The sequence below is a fragment of the Botrytis sinoallii genome, assembly GCF_014898435.1.
Source record: "Botrytis sinoallii strain Bc 23 chromosome Unknown BSIN_015, whole genome shotgun sequence".
Taxonomy (NCBI): domain Eukaryota; kingdom Fungi; phylum Ascomycota; class Leotiomycetes; order Helotiales; family Sclerotiniaceae; genus Botrytis; species Botrytis sinoallii.
In genome coordinates, this window is record NW_024066042.1 from 1,080,967 (window position 1) to 1,100,138 (window position 19,172).

Sequence of the window (19,172 nt, forward strand, 5' to 3'; positions counted from 1 at the left end):
CAGAGTACTACGCTGTTAGATTCGGCTGAGCCAATTATCTGAATTTAACCGGTCATTGGATCCCGACACTTTGGTACCGAAGTCTGCGGCCCCTCGCAACGGTCTGTTAGAATGAGAAAAGCTTAGAAATACACTTTCCTTTACGATTGAAAAGAAGCAGATTGTGAAATCTTGAACTCTTTCGAATCGAAGAACAATAATAATATTGCCGTAGTGGAATTATCGTTGCAAATTTTCAAAGGAAAAACGTCATTTTGTTGTTTTGATACAAAAATCCGATTAAAGTGTACAATTTTGATGTTCGACTTCTTCTGGGCACCCCGGCACTAATTGTATCTGGCAAACAGGCCAATTGTTGGCTATGTGTTTCAGGAAGAAAATGTTGTTGCGAGATAGATATTTGTAGATTCTGCGGATAAATTGAATCCCTGTTACTTCATCTCTCAAGAAAATGGGTCACATACATCATACGAAATCCTACATAATCATCCTCCATTCTATTTGAGGGTTATTTCACGATGCCTCTTATCGGTCTCGATATAGCGCTTATTCAGTGTATAGACCCCCCCCAGCCACAGTCTCCTAGAATAGCATCAACAATGCAACTGTTAGTGTCATCCCTATTGCTGATCATGAATCTCACAACCCCCGAGGTCATACCAACCGACGCAGTTGTTGGGGGCTCGGTAGGGGCGGTAACAAGCATGGTACACCAGAACCCCTTAAAACTTGGGAATATAATATATGTCTTCTATCACCGTCATATGCTTGTGTTTCCTTCACTTGGATTTATCACACAACATTCGCTTAGCTCCTTTCACATTCTCAGTTTTCCGCCATGTTACGCCAAACTTCTTTCCATTCCCATACCTCTCTTTTGTTCACTGTTATTATTTTCGTCTTTCTGTTCATCATAGTCAAATATGACTATTTCATCGACTTCAGCTCTAGTGCCCCTTCTGTTTATCATGAAAGCTGCAGTACAAGGCCGATACCTACCGAGTCGTCCGGCTCCCAAGTAATTACTTCCGCACCTATATTAACACCTACAGCTGCTGCTTTCCCCGAAAAGATATGGTACAAAGTCGGACCTCAAGGTGTTTCCACCGAGGCTGAGAGCTTTAGAAATCATTGTCTTGAGCTAAGCCCTTCATACGAATACGAAATACTTGACGATGAGGCGGCGAGTAAATACGTCTACAAATGGTTCTCAGATCGACCGGATATCATAACGACATACTTCTCCCTCAACGTGCCGATCTTAAGAGCGGATCTACTAAGATACTTAATCCTGTGGGCCGAGGGTGGAATGTGGATGGATTTAGACGTTTCATGCGACGAAGTACCGATACATCGATGGGTGCTGAAAGAATATCGAGAAGCCGCAAATCTTGTTGTCGGCTTGGAATTTGACTGGCCCTGGGAGAATGACAATTTCCTACACGCCCAGTTTACGAGTTGGACGATAATGGCAAAGCCCCACTCCCCCCACATGATGCAGGTGATCGACGATATCCTGGTGGGTGTCGATGAGGTAGCGCGACAACACAATGTCTCGCTCGATGGTATACAAATGGGTATGATTCCTCAGGTGGTAGACCTCACGGGCCCAAAGAGGATGACGTGGAGCATTGTGAAGAGTTTGAATCGGATCCTTGGAAGGGAGCTCGACGACCGGGATATCACAGGACTGAGAAGTGCGAAGCTCGTTCACGATGTGCTGATATTGCCGGGAAATGCGTTTGCTGCGAGTCAGAGCAACTTTCCAAAGGATCAAGGGCCGGTTTTGGTAACCCATCATTATGCGGGAACATGGAAAAATAAGCTGGGTGGGGAGGAAGGAAAGCCGGCGGTATGAACTGGTATTTCAGACCATGCTTTGGAAATGAAGAACGAGTATATAATAAAGCGGCAATTCGCGGAAGAGGATAGAGGACAGCGATTATAGAGAGAATCACTAACGCCTTCAACCATACGCAGAAGGAGCTGGACTCTCCGGGAATATCTCCTGGAGGATTTTGACGCTCATGTCGAGAGAGGGACCTCTGAGCTACAAGAAAGAAGTTAGCGCTCTAAACTTCTTTTGCTCTTGCTATTAATTACCTAGGCGAGATGAATCTTGGTATGGGTCAAGATATATCTGAGGGAACCCCAGGCAGAGCTTGTACATTAGACGTTTCCTTAAGTTTCACTGTACAAAAATGTAGAAGTACTGATTCTTTTTTTCTGTTCAAATCGAAGACGCCTACAAGGCTAAATTGCTCCTATGAATGTATATATATTGGTAAGACCGAGTAGTCGTGATCGCAGCGGTCTGTAGGTCAAGTGCAAGCCACAACAGATGGCGCAAAATAAAGCAAGGAATACAAATCACATCGGTAGTGGCAAATTTCAGATAGGGACTGATTGATAGACATAAGAAACACTAATCGAATCAATAGATATGACGAGTGAAATGTAACTTGTCCATACAGAGCTTATTTATTGATCAACAGTACCAGTAATTCCAAATAATGATCGTAATTAGTCACATGACTCTCTTCCTGCCAAAGCTTCAGTCAGGCCTTGTAGATCGTAACAATAAACGAAGGTACTAATACCTCAACCTAAGAAACAACCATATCATCATCTACTTAAGAGGGACCCCGATAAGATGGATGTCGTCGTTGGCGTTGAAGTTGATCTCTCTGAGAACGATAGATCCATCTGAGCGAGTGGCCTGAATCCAAATCCGCTTGCTGAGGAAAATGGTGGCTTCATATGGTGGAACAGTATACCCCTGCGTGCGCGTAGTCTCCTCATACTCGGTGAAGGAGGAGGAAGTGGTCGATGTAAATTGATAGTTGAGACTGACATCCATGCCGAAACCCTTGATACCGTACGAGGCAGAGATGGAAACTCCTGCGGAGTGTGTCATCTCCTCTGCAAGCGTCTTGCTGACACCTTTTGTAACTGTGGTGGAGTCGGAAATCTGTCCTCCGCCGTTATTGGTGTGCGCCGTGTGGACATACCAAGCTATTTTTCTAGTGAGACTGCAGAATGGGTAGCTGATGGTTCTAAGGCTTGCTGCGTCTGTGGGGGGGAAATAGATGCTGAAAGGAAGTGTGACTTGGCATTGATCAATGCGGTTGAATACATCGCCACCTCTCGGGATATTGTTTTTCGTGAAAGATGGTGGGGGAGCAGTGAATTCTGTGAATTTTTTGGGGTTGGGTAGGGCGAGAACTTGTGCGAGGCTATTGTTGGGCTCAGACCAGCTGCTGTTCGCGCGGAAAGTCTCGGATGAGATCGGGATTTTTTCTCCCCCATTCACGCCCATAGAAGGGAGTCCAATTTCCCACACAGAACAATCGGTTTTAGCTCCTGAGTTTCGATCATCCCAAACCTTGGCTCTGAAGTAATTCGAGGTTTGAACCAGATCAGAACGAACACACCAAATCTTGTCAGTGCTAGGGGCACTCCAAGATCCTGAACATACATCTCCAAGTGAGACGTACCCACTGGGTGCTCTAGGCCTCCAGAAAGATCCGTCGTAATTACCCCCGCTTTTCTCGTCACGCCAAATCAAATCATAGCCGGTAGGACTAGCGACTGCTGCTGTACCTGTAGAACTTGGGTTTTTGCCAACAAGGAGAACAGCAATGCTGCCATTCCTGTCACCATATGAAGAAAACCCAACAGATCCTAGAGGACGCAAATTTCCCTGAGCTTTGGGGTGGTAGGCTTCAAAGTCCCTCGAAGCTCCACTGCCCTTATCGCTCCATACCCAGTCAAATGCTGAGGTCATAGTGACTCTGAGGTCACCATAGTCTTTTGTTGCGTTCGCCATGTTGGTTTGTGGAGGTAATAGATGAATCAAAAAGATGTTTTCAAAGCTTAGTATATGGGATGTGGTGAAAAATCGATGACAGGAGGAGAATTAAGCACTTATTATACTTTTTTGTAAGTCTGAGAATGTCGATCTTGCTATACATCTGATGTTGATATGATGAAAGAAGCGCTCTGCAGCTCAGCTCTCCACAAGGACTTCTTTGCAAAGCAGCGTCGCCCATGACTTGTGTATGCGATGTCTCAATGAATTGTGGGTGCGATATAATACACAGCAGTGTGCATGATCAAAATGAGACACTGTCTTCACTACGATATGCTGAGTCGTGAATTCGATGTCTGCAAAATGAAACAAGCCAGGCAGATTATCCATGAACCCAATATCACTCATTGCTGTCCAATTACAGCTGATACATTTCTTGCATCGTGTTGCAGAGTAACAACAGAAGTATCACCGTGAAACAGGGAGTGAGGGGAATATACTATTGAAGTAACAATGGTGCGGGGTACGTCAATTTTGTGTGTCATCAGAGTTCTTGCACCGAATCAAGCTCTTTTGTACTGTCAACGTTCACAAGACTAGTGGAACGAGCTCATCCTTTTGGAAGTCACTGCATTTTCCTCAGCTAAGGCTCAGCTGTATATTGGAGCTGCACTGCCGATCAGAGTACCCAATGGATTAAGGATGCAGTTGCTCTCATGATGGTGGTCGTGATCAATTATCCTCAAAGAAAATCCTCCTGCAGTTGAGCTATATGCATGAGCATTCGTGTTAAAACTGTTGAGAGGAATCTTAAGGCGTATGTGGAATGGGATGAGAGATTTTGTGGCTGGCTGAGCGCCAACTTCACCGCTCAGCTAGCTTGCACTTCAATGTGATAAGAATCGTCATATCACGATTCGGAGATGTGATACAGTGTAAGATGGGGTTTCTCGATTTTGTCTGAGTGCTGTGATTGCGCATCGAAGTTAAAAAATTCTGAGAAGATCACAATATCCCGAATGCGTATGGAGCATCCTGTGTGTAGGTGGGTGAGAGCGTGCAGCGGGAGAAGTTTAGAGATAACGATGGTTAATATGCGGTTGGGGGTTCTGAGTGCTCCTCCTCATACCAATAAATTGAGGTGCAGTTGGCCACTAATCTATCAGAACCTTGGAAGATGTAAATATGCATCTATGAAAAAAGAGTGACCTGTTGATACAAGCGTTTAAATCATGTGAGTAGTGAGTATAACCTTGGAAGTGAACGTTTACGTATATCTTTTCCCTTTTAGGCTAGATGCTGGTTAGCTCAACAGCGGTTCTTGACGCCACATACCTAACTGGCAGTAGAATGTGAATGAATGCCTTAGGTATCAATCTGTACGAAGTTATTAATCCAATGGAAGGCTTTCAACGTGAACCTACCGGTACCGTATCATCAAAATACGCTTTCCACATATGAATGAGTCCCGTTTGTCAAGAATTTGTGGTTTCCATTGTGGATGTATTACATGTCAAGAAGTATAGGGGCTCTAGTAGGGGTTGGACGTGCTGCTCCATAATCCGTAGACTACTAGACGCTGTCCACTTGGCAAATTGCAAATGCAGGTACAGATAGGAACGGAAGAAGAGGCTTGGATGTATAATAAGATGGAAGATGGAATGTGGAATGTGGAGGATGAAATGTGGAAGGATAAGGAGATTCATGAATCATGATCGAGGGTTCATAACCTAGAGATGACGCCGAGTAACTCTAATTGACTCAACATTTCGTAAATGACCAGAGGCTGCTAATCAAATGTTTCGCAACGGTGTCTAGGGAGAGAACCGACGGGTATGGTTCTGGTACCGGTAAAGACTGGTAAGGGAATGATATAAACTTCACGATTCAATATGTAGACCGCCCACAGATAATAAATCTGTTCTTGATCGAACACATGATATCTCTGATCGAGAGAGACAAGAGGTATTTGACAAATGGGACCCATCAATTCCTATCCAGCGTGGGTAAAATACGAGAAAGACAAATAAATAAGGAAGCCAAATGGCTTTATGTATATGAGGATCTTGATTCTTGTACTCGGTAAGAATCCAGGAGCCAGGTATATTTTTTTTCTCAAGTGGAGTTTCACAGATACTTAACTACCTACCTACATGCAGTATGCCGCACCAAATGCCAAGGAAGGAAGATCAGACGTTTTCAACTCTATATCATCTTATGCGCCTCCAGAGGACAGGTTCCATATCAAAGTTCTATCGTCATTCCTATCTAGTATCTACCCGTGGACTAGCTAAGTATGTTCTTGCAGCGTCATCAATTTCTTCTCATCATGAAATCAGTGTCGAAAGCTGCAAAAGGATTCCCAGGTAGATATAAGATGTAATCTAAGGAGATCTATTTCGAGTATACGGAGTACTTGGCAATCAAACTGTTTTCCGATATGGAGAATGGATCTCGTCAAGAGGTTCATGAGAGACAGACCGACCGACCGACCGACAAACAGACAGCAGCGAAATCAGCAAACTCAGCACCGAGCAGTCAGCGAACTTGAATTGATCCTCTTGCGATGGAATGAATGGGAATGGATGGAGCGAGCGGCAAATGATTTCCGTCGAGACATCCTTGTATATCTTCATTTCCCTCGATGCATCCGAAAATACGATTGGTTCACCCCTTGCTTATCAATTGGATTTCGCCCGATTCGGTATCATATCCGTTTAAATGTCAATATGCCAATTCTCCAAAACCCCCCTCGAGAACTGATAATCCGTGGATTTCCCCTTAAATCTGAAACACAATCTCCTGCTTTGGGAAATTCAAATTAAATTTTCTACCATGATCTTCCAATCCACCCTTCGCTCTACCACACAATTTCATCCACCTTCACCCAAATTTCATGGGTACACCCACTTCGAACACAATGGCACGGAAGCAATGGAAGTATCACTCGCACATGCACGTTCCCTTAAATTGAATTGATTGGCGTTGCATTGGGATCTTGATCATTTGCAACCTTTCCCCATTTCCATCTTCATCCGAGCAGCAAAGCAGAGGGAGAGGACGAGGAAAGCAGCGTTTACCGTAACCGTTGATCAAATCTCCACTTTCTTTAATGTCATTCCTCTCTTCCTTCCTCATCCCCATCTCAACCTCTTAATCCTTTGCTTTGACTTTTGGAGTATCACTCACTCACTCGCCCTCACTCTCACTTTGGCATCTTTCGATTGTGCATTTCTTGCACCTTACTTTCCTTCAACAACTAGGTATTCACCTTCGTCCGCCTTGAAAGGCGCAGTCACTCTTTAGAAATCGAATCATCAAGTTGAATTCGCAATATCAATCGGATCTAATAATTACCATCAACCTTCTTCACAAAGTACAATACAACTCTCATTGAAAAACAAAAAGTATCCATACATACATACGATTTGTCACAGAGAAGAAAAAGAAAGAAACAATGCAATTCAATTCCCTGGTTCTCCTAGCAGGAGCAACCATCCTCTCACCATTCGTTCAAGCTCAAACTTGGACCACTTGCAATCCTCTCAATACAACATGTCCCAATGATCCAGCTTTGGGTACAAACCATACTTTCGTTTTCAACACATCATCCACAGTCGACAACTATTTCAACATCACCGCTGGGTCTCTTTCATATGGCGATGATGGTGCCGAATTCACTATCGCCAAACAAGGACAATCACCCACCATCCAATCCAAGTTCTATATCTTTTTCGGCCAGGTATCTGTGATCATGAAGGCTGCACCTGGAGTAGGTATCGTATCAAGTATCGTTTTGGAGAGTGAGGATCTGGACGAAATAGATTGGGAATGGATTGGAGGTAACACCACTCACGCCGAGACCAATTATTTTGGAAAAGGAAATACTACTTCTTATGATCGGGCCATCTGGTACCCAACTCCTACCGATCCAACAACAAACTTTCACAACTACACCATCGACTGGACTGCCGAGAGAATTCAATGGTGGATTGACGATAGTCTTGTTCGAACCCTTGCATATGCTGATGCGGTTGGTGGCAAGAACTTCCCTCAAACCCCCATGACAGTCCGAATTGGAATCTGGTCCGGTGGTGATCCAAAGGGGAACAGCGTGGGAACAATCGAATGGGCTGGTGGAGAGACCGATTTTACCAAGGTTCCATTTACGATGTACGTGAAGAGTGCAGCAGTTCAAGACTACAGCACTGGTTCAGAATATCAATGGACTGATAAAACTGGAGACTGGCAATCCATCAAAGTTATCAGGTATGTTACTTTTCTTCCCGTGATATCACGAAAAGCGCGCTAATAAATCAAAAAAGCGGTAACTCGACTGTCGCAGAGACTATCACCAAGAATGAAACCCCCACACTCTCCGTCGGTGAAAAATGGGACAACCTTCCTAAAACCACCAAACTCGCAGTCTACTGTGGAGGTGGTGCCGCAGTCGCCGCACTCGTCTCCGCCTTCCTCTTCACCTTCATCCGTCAACGTCGCAATGGCCGTCTAGAACGCGAAGCCTACAACCAATTGATTGAAAAGCAACAGCAAGACGCCTACAAAGACCAAACGGAATTGCACAACAAGGGTCTTGGCGGTTTCGATAACAACTCATATGCCACCCAAGGAGATGACGCACTTGGAGGCTGGGGTAACGACCAAGGAACTGGATACGTCGGACCTAGTGGAAGCGCGAGCGCAATGGCTAGTGGAAGTCCGATGGTGCAGGCTGGCCAACATGGTCCCATGAGTCCGACGATGGTCATGCGAAATGCGGAGATGAGTCCACATAGTGCGGAATTTCCTCAACCGCAACAACCGATGTTTGGGGGTAGTGCCAATGGTGGTGCTTACATGAAGATGTGAGCATGAGAGGAAAAAGAAACAAACAAAGAAAGAAAAATCAATAGGAGTGAGTGAGACGAATAGAAGATTAGAGATACAAGTGGAGGATGGAAGGTGTAGGGAGTTTTTATGTAAATGACTTTCTTTACACTGTTTATAACATATCGAAATGGGAAGGTTTGCTTTTTGTTTTCCTGGAATATTCATCTACGTATGGAAAGAAGAGCAATCCGCCACGGCAACAGTTGGCATATTCGGCTGGCTTGCTTGCTTGCTTGCTTGCTTTAATTCTTTCTGGTCTCAGATGTCTCTTTTATTTCTTCTCGGGAGCGACGTTACATACATGCCTACCGATTGACAGCGCGGGTTGAGCTCATCTCTAGATATTGCGCAGGTGCATCTTGTAGATACCGTATCTGACGGTCGCCAAAGCTGAATTGAAGAGATTATTACTTTACTTTACTTTGTGTTTTGAATCTGTGTTTGCACGTGGTGAATCTATCATGAGAATGCGGTGCTTGACTTCTCATTGTCGTTGTCATTATTTACCTAGTACTCGTTACTCCGAGTACTTGTTACTCCTAGTACCTATTTGTTACTACCTAAATCACATCACCAATTGTCCGATACATGAAGAAATATCTATTTTTATAACATCTATCTCTTCTCTTCTCATCTCATCTCATCTCATCTCATCTCATCAAATCACAATAAACACCAAACCTCCAAATTGGAGACCTCGACCTCGAATCATCCATCAATCAACCTACCTGGTACCCAGATACCTACTCATAACCCATATCAAGAGGTAGGTAGGTACCTACTCGAGAGACAGTAATAAAATCACCATAAGAAAAGCATTCACTCTCCCAACCAACCTCTAGAAAAATAAAAATCCAATCCAATCGCAAACAAACCCCCCCTTTGGCAGAAAGATCCCAATCAGAGGTTTGTTTCCTCGTCTCTTTCGAGACTCGTCGGAATTCCAAGGTTTGCGACGATTACTCCGTAGAGTAAGAATGGAATGATCCATAATACTTCCTTTTTTTCTGCATTCGTTGTTAATATTTCTTTCTTTCTATTTGCGTCGGTTTGGAAGATAGGTAGGAAGTAGATAGTAAGTAGGTAGGTAGTAGGTAGGTAGGTGGGTAATTACGGTAGTTTCTTTCTTTCTTTCTTCTTGAGGGAGAAAGAGAAAGAGAAAGAGAAAGAGAAAGAGAAAGCTATCTATTCATAGAACGGGGATTTTCTATATTGTTAGGTATATTGTTACTAGGTGGCTAGGTATGTACCTACCTAGTAGGTAGTGGTTGTTTTCAAAAAAAATAAATATAAAAAATAATGGATCGATGGGCCAATATCTCAGGTTCATTTACCGGAGTTTTGAATCGGTATATTTATATTTAGGTGTGTGTGTGTGTGTGAAGAGCGGGGATGATTAAGGGAGTTGTGTGTATTTTTCTAGGTATGGATGTACTAGGTGGTTTAATGGTTTAATGGTTTAAATTTAGATGGGTGGGTGTGAGATGTTTAAGACATTGGGGGGTTTGGGATGGTTTTGGAGATTGGAGATTGTATGGTGGAAAAAGGAAATTGGGGTGGTGGTTGGGATTGGATTGGGATGGATGGGTGGATGGGTGGGTTCGGGAGCGCACTCGGGACCGAGGCGGAGGTGCTTGGCTAGGCGGGGTGGAGATGCGGAAATGGGTGGAGAGGAGAAGAGGGGGGAGGAGAGGAGGGGGGAGGAGTAAGTGGGAGGAGTAAGTGGGATGGAAGTGAAGATGGAGATGGGGATTGGGATGGGCATGGGGATGAGGTTGATGAAATGGGGTGGAGAAGTTTTGAGATTCGAGATACGATATTGAGGTGTTGCGTGGATACTAGAGGGTTCTGGTGACGACGCTCGAGCGAGAGGAATTTGGGAGATGTGTGACACTTTGCCTTAGAAGAACTGCGAGAGCAGGGTACAATTTATCCTTAGAATCTACAACTACAGAATCGGGAGCAAAGCACTCGTAGAGCGTTTCTATATATTAACTATGTATACGTAATCATACATATATATAAACGTACACATAAGTGATCGCAACTGTAATTGAATGCGATCCGTGACACTATTCCCCCTTTCGAAAAAGCTTACCCTCAAGCTTTACAATTATCTAATCTGTAGACACATCAGCAATCCCAATAAGGTGTTGTTGTTTATATTGTAATATAGCGTGGTAAACAGGTATGTGTGCAAATTTTGCTTTTTTCGTGACGGAAAGATGTATGGGAAATAGAGAAAACCATCCTGTAGCCTAACAACAATACAAAACCTTTAAAACATATAGATCATCCGAATTTCCTTTTCTCTTTTAAATCTTTTCTGGTTATTTATTTTCTTTATATTTCTTAATTAATAATCAATATGTTTTTCATATTATCAAGAAAACATAATAGCAAAAGCAAGTTGTTGCCAGTGTAGTTAAAGTAGTAGGAGGATGCATGTGTGGTAGTAAATTGTTTATTTTTCTTTTGTATTTGCTTTATTGATATACTTCTTTTATAATTTGTGGTGAAAAGAGTATTTGCCTTTTCTATTACATAAGGCAAGTGTTTTGTTGAGGAAAAGGAGAAGTTGAGCTATAGTAGGAATAGTAATAATTTTATTGGTGAGAAGGAGGATAATAAAAAAGATGGGTTAAACAACAAAAACGCATATAAATAAAGCTTTCTTTTAATATCTTTGGCTTGTAATCGGCTTATCTAACAAATACAATTATAAATACCAAAAGTAATGTATCTAAGGGTAGGGTTGATTTTTGATATACTCATTGAATATATCCATTCCATCATCTTCCAAAGCAAAATTTGAAAAAGAATATAATTTCTTAATCAATTGTATTGACAATTATGAAAAGAAATTCGCTAACAAGTTAATTACAGCAATACATCATTTTCATAATTTCGAAAATAATAGTGAGATAGTTAAAAAAAACATCCTAAAGGCCTTACATCAAAGTCAACCTGATTGCAAATTTAATACACCCTATTACAAAAATGTTAGCTTTATTGATATCAATAAATAAAGATCTTCAAACAAAAGGTTACCAAAAAAGATGGTATTATAATAGGAATAATATATTTAGAAGGTGTGACGATTGCATCATTTAGAATACTAAGGTGAAGAGCTAGAAGAGCTCTTCGGAAGGAAGTGGTAATATACAGGATTGTGGATCACGTGAGGACCTAGCCGATCCACTAATATGACAGGATCGTCACACTACCCCCCCCTTCTGAAAAGCTCGCCCTCGAGCGTACTAATAGTATTCTAAATACGGTTCTCCAATCCAACTATATTATGATCTATATTCTCTACTACCACTAATATCTGGTCCATAGTTCCAATACTAGTTCCAATGTTGCCTATAATATAATTCGTAGCGTCGTCGATCGCTTTGCGGAAGTACGCGTTTTGCGGTTTCATCGCTTTTGCGAGAGAGGCTTCGAAATCAATAGGAGGTTTCGAGAGTTGTTGAAAGATAAAATGAGCGAAAGAGAGGAGATCCGCTTGAAATGCATCTCTTGTCGGTGGTGCCGATGGAGCGGCGGAAGCGTTGGTGGAACGCGGATTGGCCTGGCAGATCAACTGAATAAGCTGCTTCATTGCGGCATCGATCGTGCGAGCGTATTGATGCTTCGAATCGATCAGTTCCTGCAGTTTGCGTGCTAGGTTCAGGATCTTCGGATCCATTGTCGATAGAGCAAGGAGACTCTAAGTGATGTGATAGTGAGGTATCAGCTCGTCGGTGGGTGAGGTCCGCGGGAGCGGAGCTAGGGAGAGGTCTTGATCGGAGGTCGTACGAATAGTCGTATCGGGGGAGCGGGCGTGGAAGGCAGTAGGCATTCGGCGAGCGGGCTAGCGATAGGAAGCTTCGCAGGAGCGATCAAGAGCTTAAAAAATTTATATGACCTTAGTATAATGTGACGATTGCATCATTTAGAATACTAAGGTGAAGAGCTAGAAGAGCTCTTCGGAAGGAAGTGGTAATATACAGGATTGTGGATCACGTGAGGACCTAGCCGATCCACTAATATGACAGGATCGTCACAGAAGGATGACTGGGTTTGTACTGGCTATATATATAATTGTATTTCCGGCAAGGGAGATAATGTTTACTATCGATTTCCTGAATAATTGTCTAGTCAATCTTGCTATCTGCTTTATCTGATTGATAAGTATAAGTATAAACACTTGTTTGATAGGAATACATATAAGATATTTCTCTAATACTAATTAACTATTATTGAATACAGTAATATAATAAAGGTAAGTTATAACTTTACTAGTTTTTAGCAAAATTAATTTTTGAGATAACTTGATATACAAAAGAAACTAAAAAGTCATGTTTCGAAAGAAATGCTTTCTTTTATTCTTATTCAAAAAACTGTGGAGTATTGTGTAGTAAAGATTGTAGTGTAGGGAGATAAATTGAAATAGCAGTACCAGTTTATTATAACTCAAATAAAAACAGAGCTTTCGGCAGTTCGCAAGTGGTTGGGTACAACTGAACACCAGTTCGGTTTTGTTATCACGCGTGCTACAACTAAGGGTTATCTTATCTTTCGGCTTGTGGTTGTTCTGTATATACTTGTTGTTACTGTTGACTAGGGATTCGGTTAATATTTCGGTTTAAATTATTCAGTCTTTACTATCATGCCTTGCCCGACCATAACCGTTGATGCCCATAAAGGCTTTCTTTCTAGTTTGATTTAAATCTATTGGGTAGGGAAAAAAACTTTCTTTATTAACATTTCATCTTTGTCCAATCACTTTCAGCTTTTTATATAATTAGGATTTTCTTTATTACAATAATGAATTAAAGAAATTCTTTCTATCTTTTTTATTTATATATTAATTGTTATCTGTGAAATTGTAATTATCCTTTTTACTTTTGTAGAGACAAATCTATTCCGATAGGTGTACAGGGGGTTCTGATAGAGTAGGATTTTATAGATGAAAGTTACGAAGATAGTGTAGGGCAGTTTTCAAATTAGAGGTGGGATACCAGATGAGATTGTTATCAATGTTCAACCACAATATTTTATACTTAAACTATTGGTGTATTTTCTTTATAGTTAGAATATGCTTTATTTCCTATTCGGTATTATTGGTAATATTTATTGGGGATGGTGGTTCGAGGATTTATCCGGAAAATAGGTCGTTTGTTACTTTGCAAAGCTTACTAGGTAGAAATACGGGGTGGACTTTTATAGTGGGTGGTAAGTCTAACCGGAAGGAATCTCTGGTCCAACTAATAATCTTGAATCTATTTTAAATAAAGTAATTCAGTTTTTTGGATAGTTGTTGTATTGGAAAGTCCCTTATATTGAACTATATATAATCTCCTATATCGAAGTCGATTAAACAGCAATACAAGTTGGCCAATCAAGATATCTTTTTTTGTATATGTAAGATATTTTTTTTTACTCAATTGAATACTAGTTTATTGTGTTTGGTATATTTTTTAGTATTGGTTATATTCAAATCATCGATAGACACAATGGAGTCGAATTTCCAATCCTAGGGATTGCAGAGTAAATAGCCATACAAAATCTTGTATAAAGTTTGATTACCTAGTGATTTATAGGGAAGTGTGAATTGAGCATAGTTTATTATTGGTAGGAATTCAGATTAATCATCTTAATAATAGCTTATAAAGAATTATAAGTGTTGTTGGAGATATTGATTATAAATCTCAGTTTGATTATCAGTTTGCAAGTGATAAGTGGTAAATAACTTGATTTGTGTTTCTAAAATATTATTGAATTCTTGCCAGAATTTGGATATGAATTGAGGATCACAATCAGAAATTATAGTCTCTAGAGCATTATAATATCTATATATATAATATAAGTACAAGTGGGCCTAATCTCTCGAATCAATTGATTTATAACAGAATATCGAAATAGCTTGTTTGGTCAATTGGTTGATAATGACAAATACATTATTGTAACCATATTTATTCTTATTGAAACTACAATAGTTTATAGTAATATGTTGTTATGCTTGTATAGGGATTAGGAGTGAATGGAGGAGACCAGAAATGCGATCTTTTAATACAAAGCTACGTTTGTATTTGTAGCAATTCCATATATATTGATTAATTATATCGTTTATATTCTTCCAATAGTATTAATTGGCCAAGAGAGTATAGGTCTTTTTGACACTAAGATATACAATAAAGATTGAATTGTAAACTTTGCGAATCAAATAGGTTTGCAGATTTTCAATATCCGATACATAAAGTCGATCATTATAAAGCAAAAATCCTTTTTCGAGTGTAAAATGCTTATGCAATTTAGTAATCTGAATATGTAAAGCTTCTAAATTTGAATAAGATCTATTTACTTCAATAATGCGATTTATAATATCGAAAAGTAATGTAATTACATATATATCGATGTTTGCAACTATGTCCAGATCTTACTGTAGAGATTCGTGTATGATCTTTGTATCCACCTGATTATCTTTTATAAACTGTTGAAGACGATTCTTCTTCTTAATACTATTCTATTAATCCAACTCGTTAATACAATATATAAGCACATTTGCGAGGGGATTGTTCTTTCCAGCATAGTATATAATGATGAAATTATAATTGGCGAATAATTCTGTCTAATGTGTTTAATAAATATTTAGCTGTTTGGTAGATATAAAGTACTCGAGCGTTTTATAATCAGTGTACACTTTGATCTGATATAGGGATCTGGCAAGTTCGGCTTTTTAATGATTTAGGGATTTGATAATTATAAGTATTTCTTTATCATGAACTTCATAATTCAGTTTAGCAACAACTATCGTTTTCGAAAAGTAAGCAATTGGTAACCATTCATTGCCGTGCTTCTAAGATAGCATACTAGCAACTACACCATCAGATATATCGATTTCCAATATACAGGGTAATATATAATTGTAATGCTACAGAAAAGAAGTGGAGATAAGTCTATCTTTGAATATATCAAATACGATTTGATAGATTTTATTGAAGTAGAATTTGATATTTGTTTTTATAAATTCATAAAAAGGTTTTATTATTATATTATAATCCTTAATAAATCAGTGGTAAAAGTTACAAAAGCTTAAAAACAATTGAACACCTTTTATAGTAGTGAGGTAAGTCCAAATAGTAATTACTTTAATCTTTTTTGGATTGATTTGTATACTGTTTGTAAAAATAATAAAATCTAAATACTTTATATGTTTGATATTGAATTCATATTTTTTAAGGTTTGCCTGAAGGCTAATAAATTCAAATCGTTTGAGGATGTGCTTGATGTATTTCTTGTATTTATCTTTGTTTTTAGAATATATAAGAATATTATTAAGATAAGTAATATAAAAGTTATCTAAATAGTCAAATAGGATATTATTTATATATCATTGATAAATCGCAGGGCCGTTTATTAGTTTAAAAGGTAAAACTTTGTATTTGTAGGAATTATATCGAATACAAAAGGTAATATATTCTTTAGAAACTGGATCTATATAAATATAATAAAACGTTTGTTGAATATTTAATTTGATATATACCTTTGCATTAGTGAGTCATATAAGTATCTCGTTAATGAGAGGTAGAGGGTACCTGTCTTTATATATTAAAGAATTGAGTAGTCGGAAATCTATATAGAACTTTAAGCTTTTATTCAGCTTTTTTATGAAGAGAATCGGCATTGTAAACAATACTTAGCTGGGTTTTATAAATCCTTTGGCAAGGTTCTCTATAATATATTCTTTAACAATCTCAAGCTGTTCGAGCGATATCTTATATAGAGGACTATATTTGAAAGCTTTTTCACCTTTTCCTTCAAGTATGATTTTGTAATTGTATAACCGGGAGAGAGGTAGGATGTTGGATTTGCATTTGGAGAATGCTTGATGATATTGCTAGTAAACTTCGGGGATCGGAGGTTTTGTTTCGACATCTGTGATGATGCGATTGAAAACAATGATAGTTTTTGATTTAGAATTATTTAAGGCAGCAACTGTGGTTGAAATTCGATAATTGTTGTTTTGATTAGATTTGTGAATCGAAATGATATTGTTAATCTTTGTACATGTGATTATAAAGATCTTATGATTCTTGTTTCTCTTGTAGATAAATTGAAATTAAATCGGTTTGAGTGTATAAATGTTGAATATGTTAGAGATATGAAGTGGAAAGGATTTGTAAACAGATTGAATAGAGATTTGACCAAGAATAGGTTTCTTCTTCAGATTGATTGAACCCTGAGCTTTGATTGCATTTGAGATTATTGTATTAGTTTCTTGGGGAGGGGTAATAAGTATTTCAGGTACAATTGATGCTATAATTGGTTGTTTATTATCAAGTCAGTAGTACATCTCTTCCAATCAGACATTCCGATTGTCAGCATCTTTCTGTCTTAAGTGACTGATTTTGGATTATTGAAGACTGTTTCTGGTTAAAAGTATATTTTTTGATAAGGAAACAGTAGGAGAATGCTCAAAAGGCTATTCGAGGTATCAGTTAAAACAATTGATTTTAATTTGGGTCTCTACTAACTATTTGTGATCTAGGATTATATTATATGAATCCAAATCGGTGATGGAAAATGGCAAATAAGATTATTATCGAGCATTAATCATGAAATTAAGAAATATAAAATAAATAATAGCTTCACCTCATACACCATTGTAGTTTTTGACTTTAATCGGTGATTTGAGTAGTATAAAGCGAGATTTGAATATAAGGAATAATAATGAAAGAAGTGTCTTATCAATAAAAGCAAAGCTATTCGCTCTGGAATCTATAAGAGATTGAGTATTATATGAATATCCATTCTTCGAAAGTGTGTATGGTAGATTTATGGAATCACCTCCCATTAGTTTTGTCAAATCGAGGGAATCTTATGTCCCGAATCGCGTTTAGGAGGGAACTTCTATCTAAACATATTGATTTAAATATTAATCTTCAGCAATGTGAGTGGACTCGATAGCTTTCGCTTGTACTTCTTGATTTATATCCTCCTCAGTATTCTCTTTTATATTGTAGAACTTTTTGTCTTTTCTAATCTCTTGGATCTCGGCTATAACGCTTATATTATTTGTGTATAGTGTGAAACTGTAATTCATTCCTGATATGAGAACAGTAGTACTACAATTGAAATTGTTTCCTGGAGATAGAGTATTGTTTGACTTGAAGGTTTCTATATAGCCAGTAGGAATGTAAGGAGGATATTAGGTGTGAAACTGAGTAGATAGGTTTGAATTACCCAATGAGTGGAGAGTGTTTCTAGGGGTAATCGATAAATCGGTGCTATTAGATGGTTTTTTAAGAGGTGTCTCTTTAATCGTTTTGTGATAATTGCATTCTCGAAGTGTAACTTCGAGTTTGTCAATCTCAATAAGCTTGATAGCCAGATCCTTAATAGTGTAGTATTCATTGATATAAAGGCTAATAGCTTGTCGAAGAAAATCGGATATTTTTCTTTCCAGATTGCAGAGGAGAGTTGTTGGATCGGTGATTTCTGTTTGTATAGCTAATAATCTAAACCTACGATACTATACTAAAAAGTTTTTTTATTGGGTATTATTAGATATAACCCAATGTTCGTACTCAGTTCATGCATAATCGGCTTCAGCAGGGTTCTTGTAAATAGCTGTAAGCTGATCGATTAATTGCTATTCTATTAAGCAGAGAACTTGAATATATAACAAAAACACATATTCTTGTGCCTCTCCTTTTATCTAATTTACTATATAAGATCGTTATTGCATTTCCGAGATAAACAAATTTTCGTAAAGTTCGAGTCGCTCGGTAACCAATAGTTACTAGAGGCTTACTTTCGGCTCCACATTATTTTTGAGTTTAGATGAAAGATTGATGGGCTTCGAAATGTATGAATACTTTATTGTAATGGTAAATGAATGAGAGTAGGGTATTTGGTGAATTTGTAGGTTGTTTAGCAGGGTGATTGGGTTTGAGAGGGGTCTGCTATCAATATTCGAAAAGGATCGTTGTGAAAACTAACTTTGCAAGCAGGGGTTTTTTTTATTCTTTTTTTTTCCGGTAATAGGAGATGCTCTTTTAATAGAATCGATTGGAACATCAGGAATTTGAACTCTGCGATTTGTAAGGGAATCTACATAATATTACTATCAATATCTTGGAGGTTGAGATAGATAAACAGTACTAAGACTACATTGTAGCAATTTGTCTTTGAATCTTGTGATTTCGTTTTGCAAATCCTCAAAGTCTTTAAGGGTTGGCACTTGTTCTTTTTGTAATGGGAGAGTATGTGTTGGCATACTACTCTTGAGAATTAATATCTCAATCAAGGAGTCGTTTTCAGACTATTTATCCTTTTTATGTTTATCAGTATTTATATTAGAACTGTAAGGACTGTAACCGTTGCTCCGTTGAGATTGACTGTTATCGGCTGGGGGCGCTCGGCTGGCGAAAGGGGGAGAGCGATGGAATCTCTTTGAAGTAAATGGGTCGGATATGAT

At 38.9% G+C, this 19,172-nt stretch overlaps 4 protein-coding genes across 4 annotated transcripts; 2 read left to right on the plus strand and 2 right to left on the minus strand.

The window, feature by feature from the left end:
* Window positions 1-838: 838 nt before the first annotated feature.
* Window positions 839-1,858, plus strand: EAF02_008297 (uncharacterized protein; the record flags this gene model as incomplete). The annotated part of the gene is made up of 1 exon (XM_038904345.1): window positions 839-1,858. One exon carries the CDS (start codon window positions 839-841, stop codon window positions 1,856-1,858), a length of 1,020 nt encoding a protein of 339 aa, XP_038756067.1.
* A 771-nt stretch (window positions 1,859-2,629) lies between these two features.
* On the minus strand, window positions 2,630-3,829 carry EAF02_008298 (uncharacterized protein; the record flags this gene model as incomplete). Its single annotated transcript, XM_038904346.1, has 1 exon — window positions 2,630-3,829. One exon carries the CDS (start codon window positions 3,827-3,829, stop codon window positions 2,630-2,632), a length of 1,200 nt encoding a protein of 399 aa, XP_038756068.1.
* Window positions 3,830-7,268: 3,439 nt separating this feature from the next.
* EAF02_008299 (uncharacterized protein) lies at window positions 7,269-8,680 on the plus strand (the record flags this gene model as incomplete). The annotated part of the gene is made up of 2 exons (XM_038904347.1): window positions 7,269-8,080; window positions 8,137-8,680. 2 exons carry the CDS (start codon window positions 7,269-7,271, stop codon window positions 8,678-8,680), a joined length of 1,356 nt encoding a protein of 451 aa, XP_038756069.1.
* Window positions 8,681-11,972: 3,292 nt separating this feature from the next.
* Window positions 11,973-12,395, minus strand: EAF02_008300 (uncharacterized protein; the record flags this gene model as incomplete). Its single annotated transcript, XM_038904348.1, has 1 exon — window positions 11,973-12,395. One exon carries the CDS (start codon window positions 12,393-12,395, stop codon window positions 11,973-11,975), a length of 423 nt encoding a protein of 140 aa, XP_038756070.1.
* Between the last annotated feature and the right edge of the window lie 6,777 nt (window positions 12,396-19,172).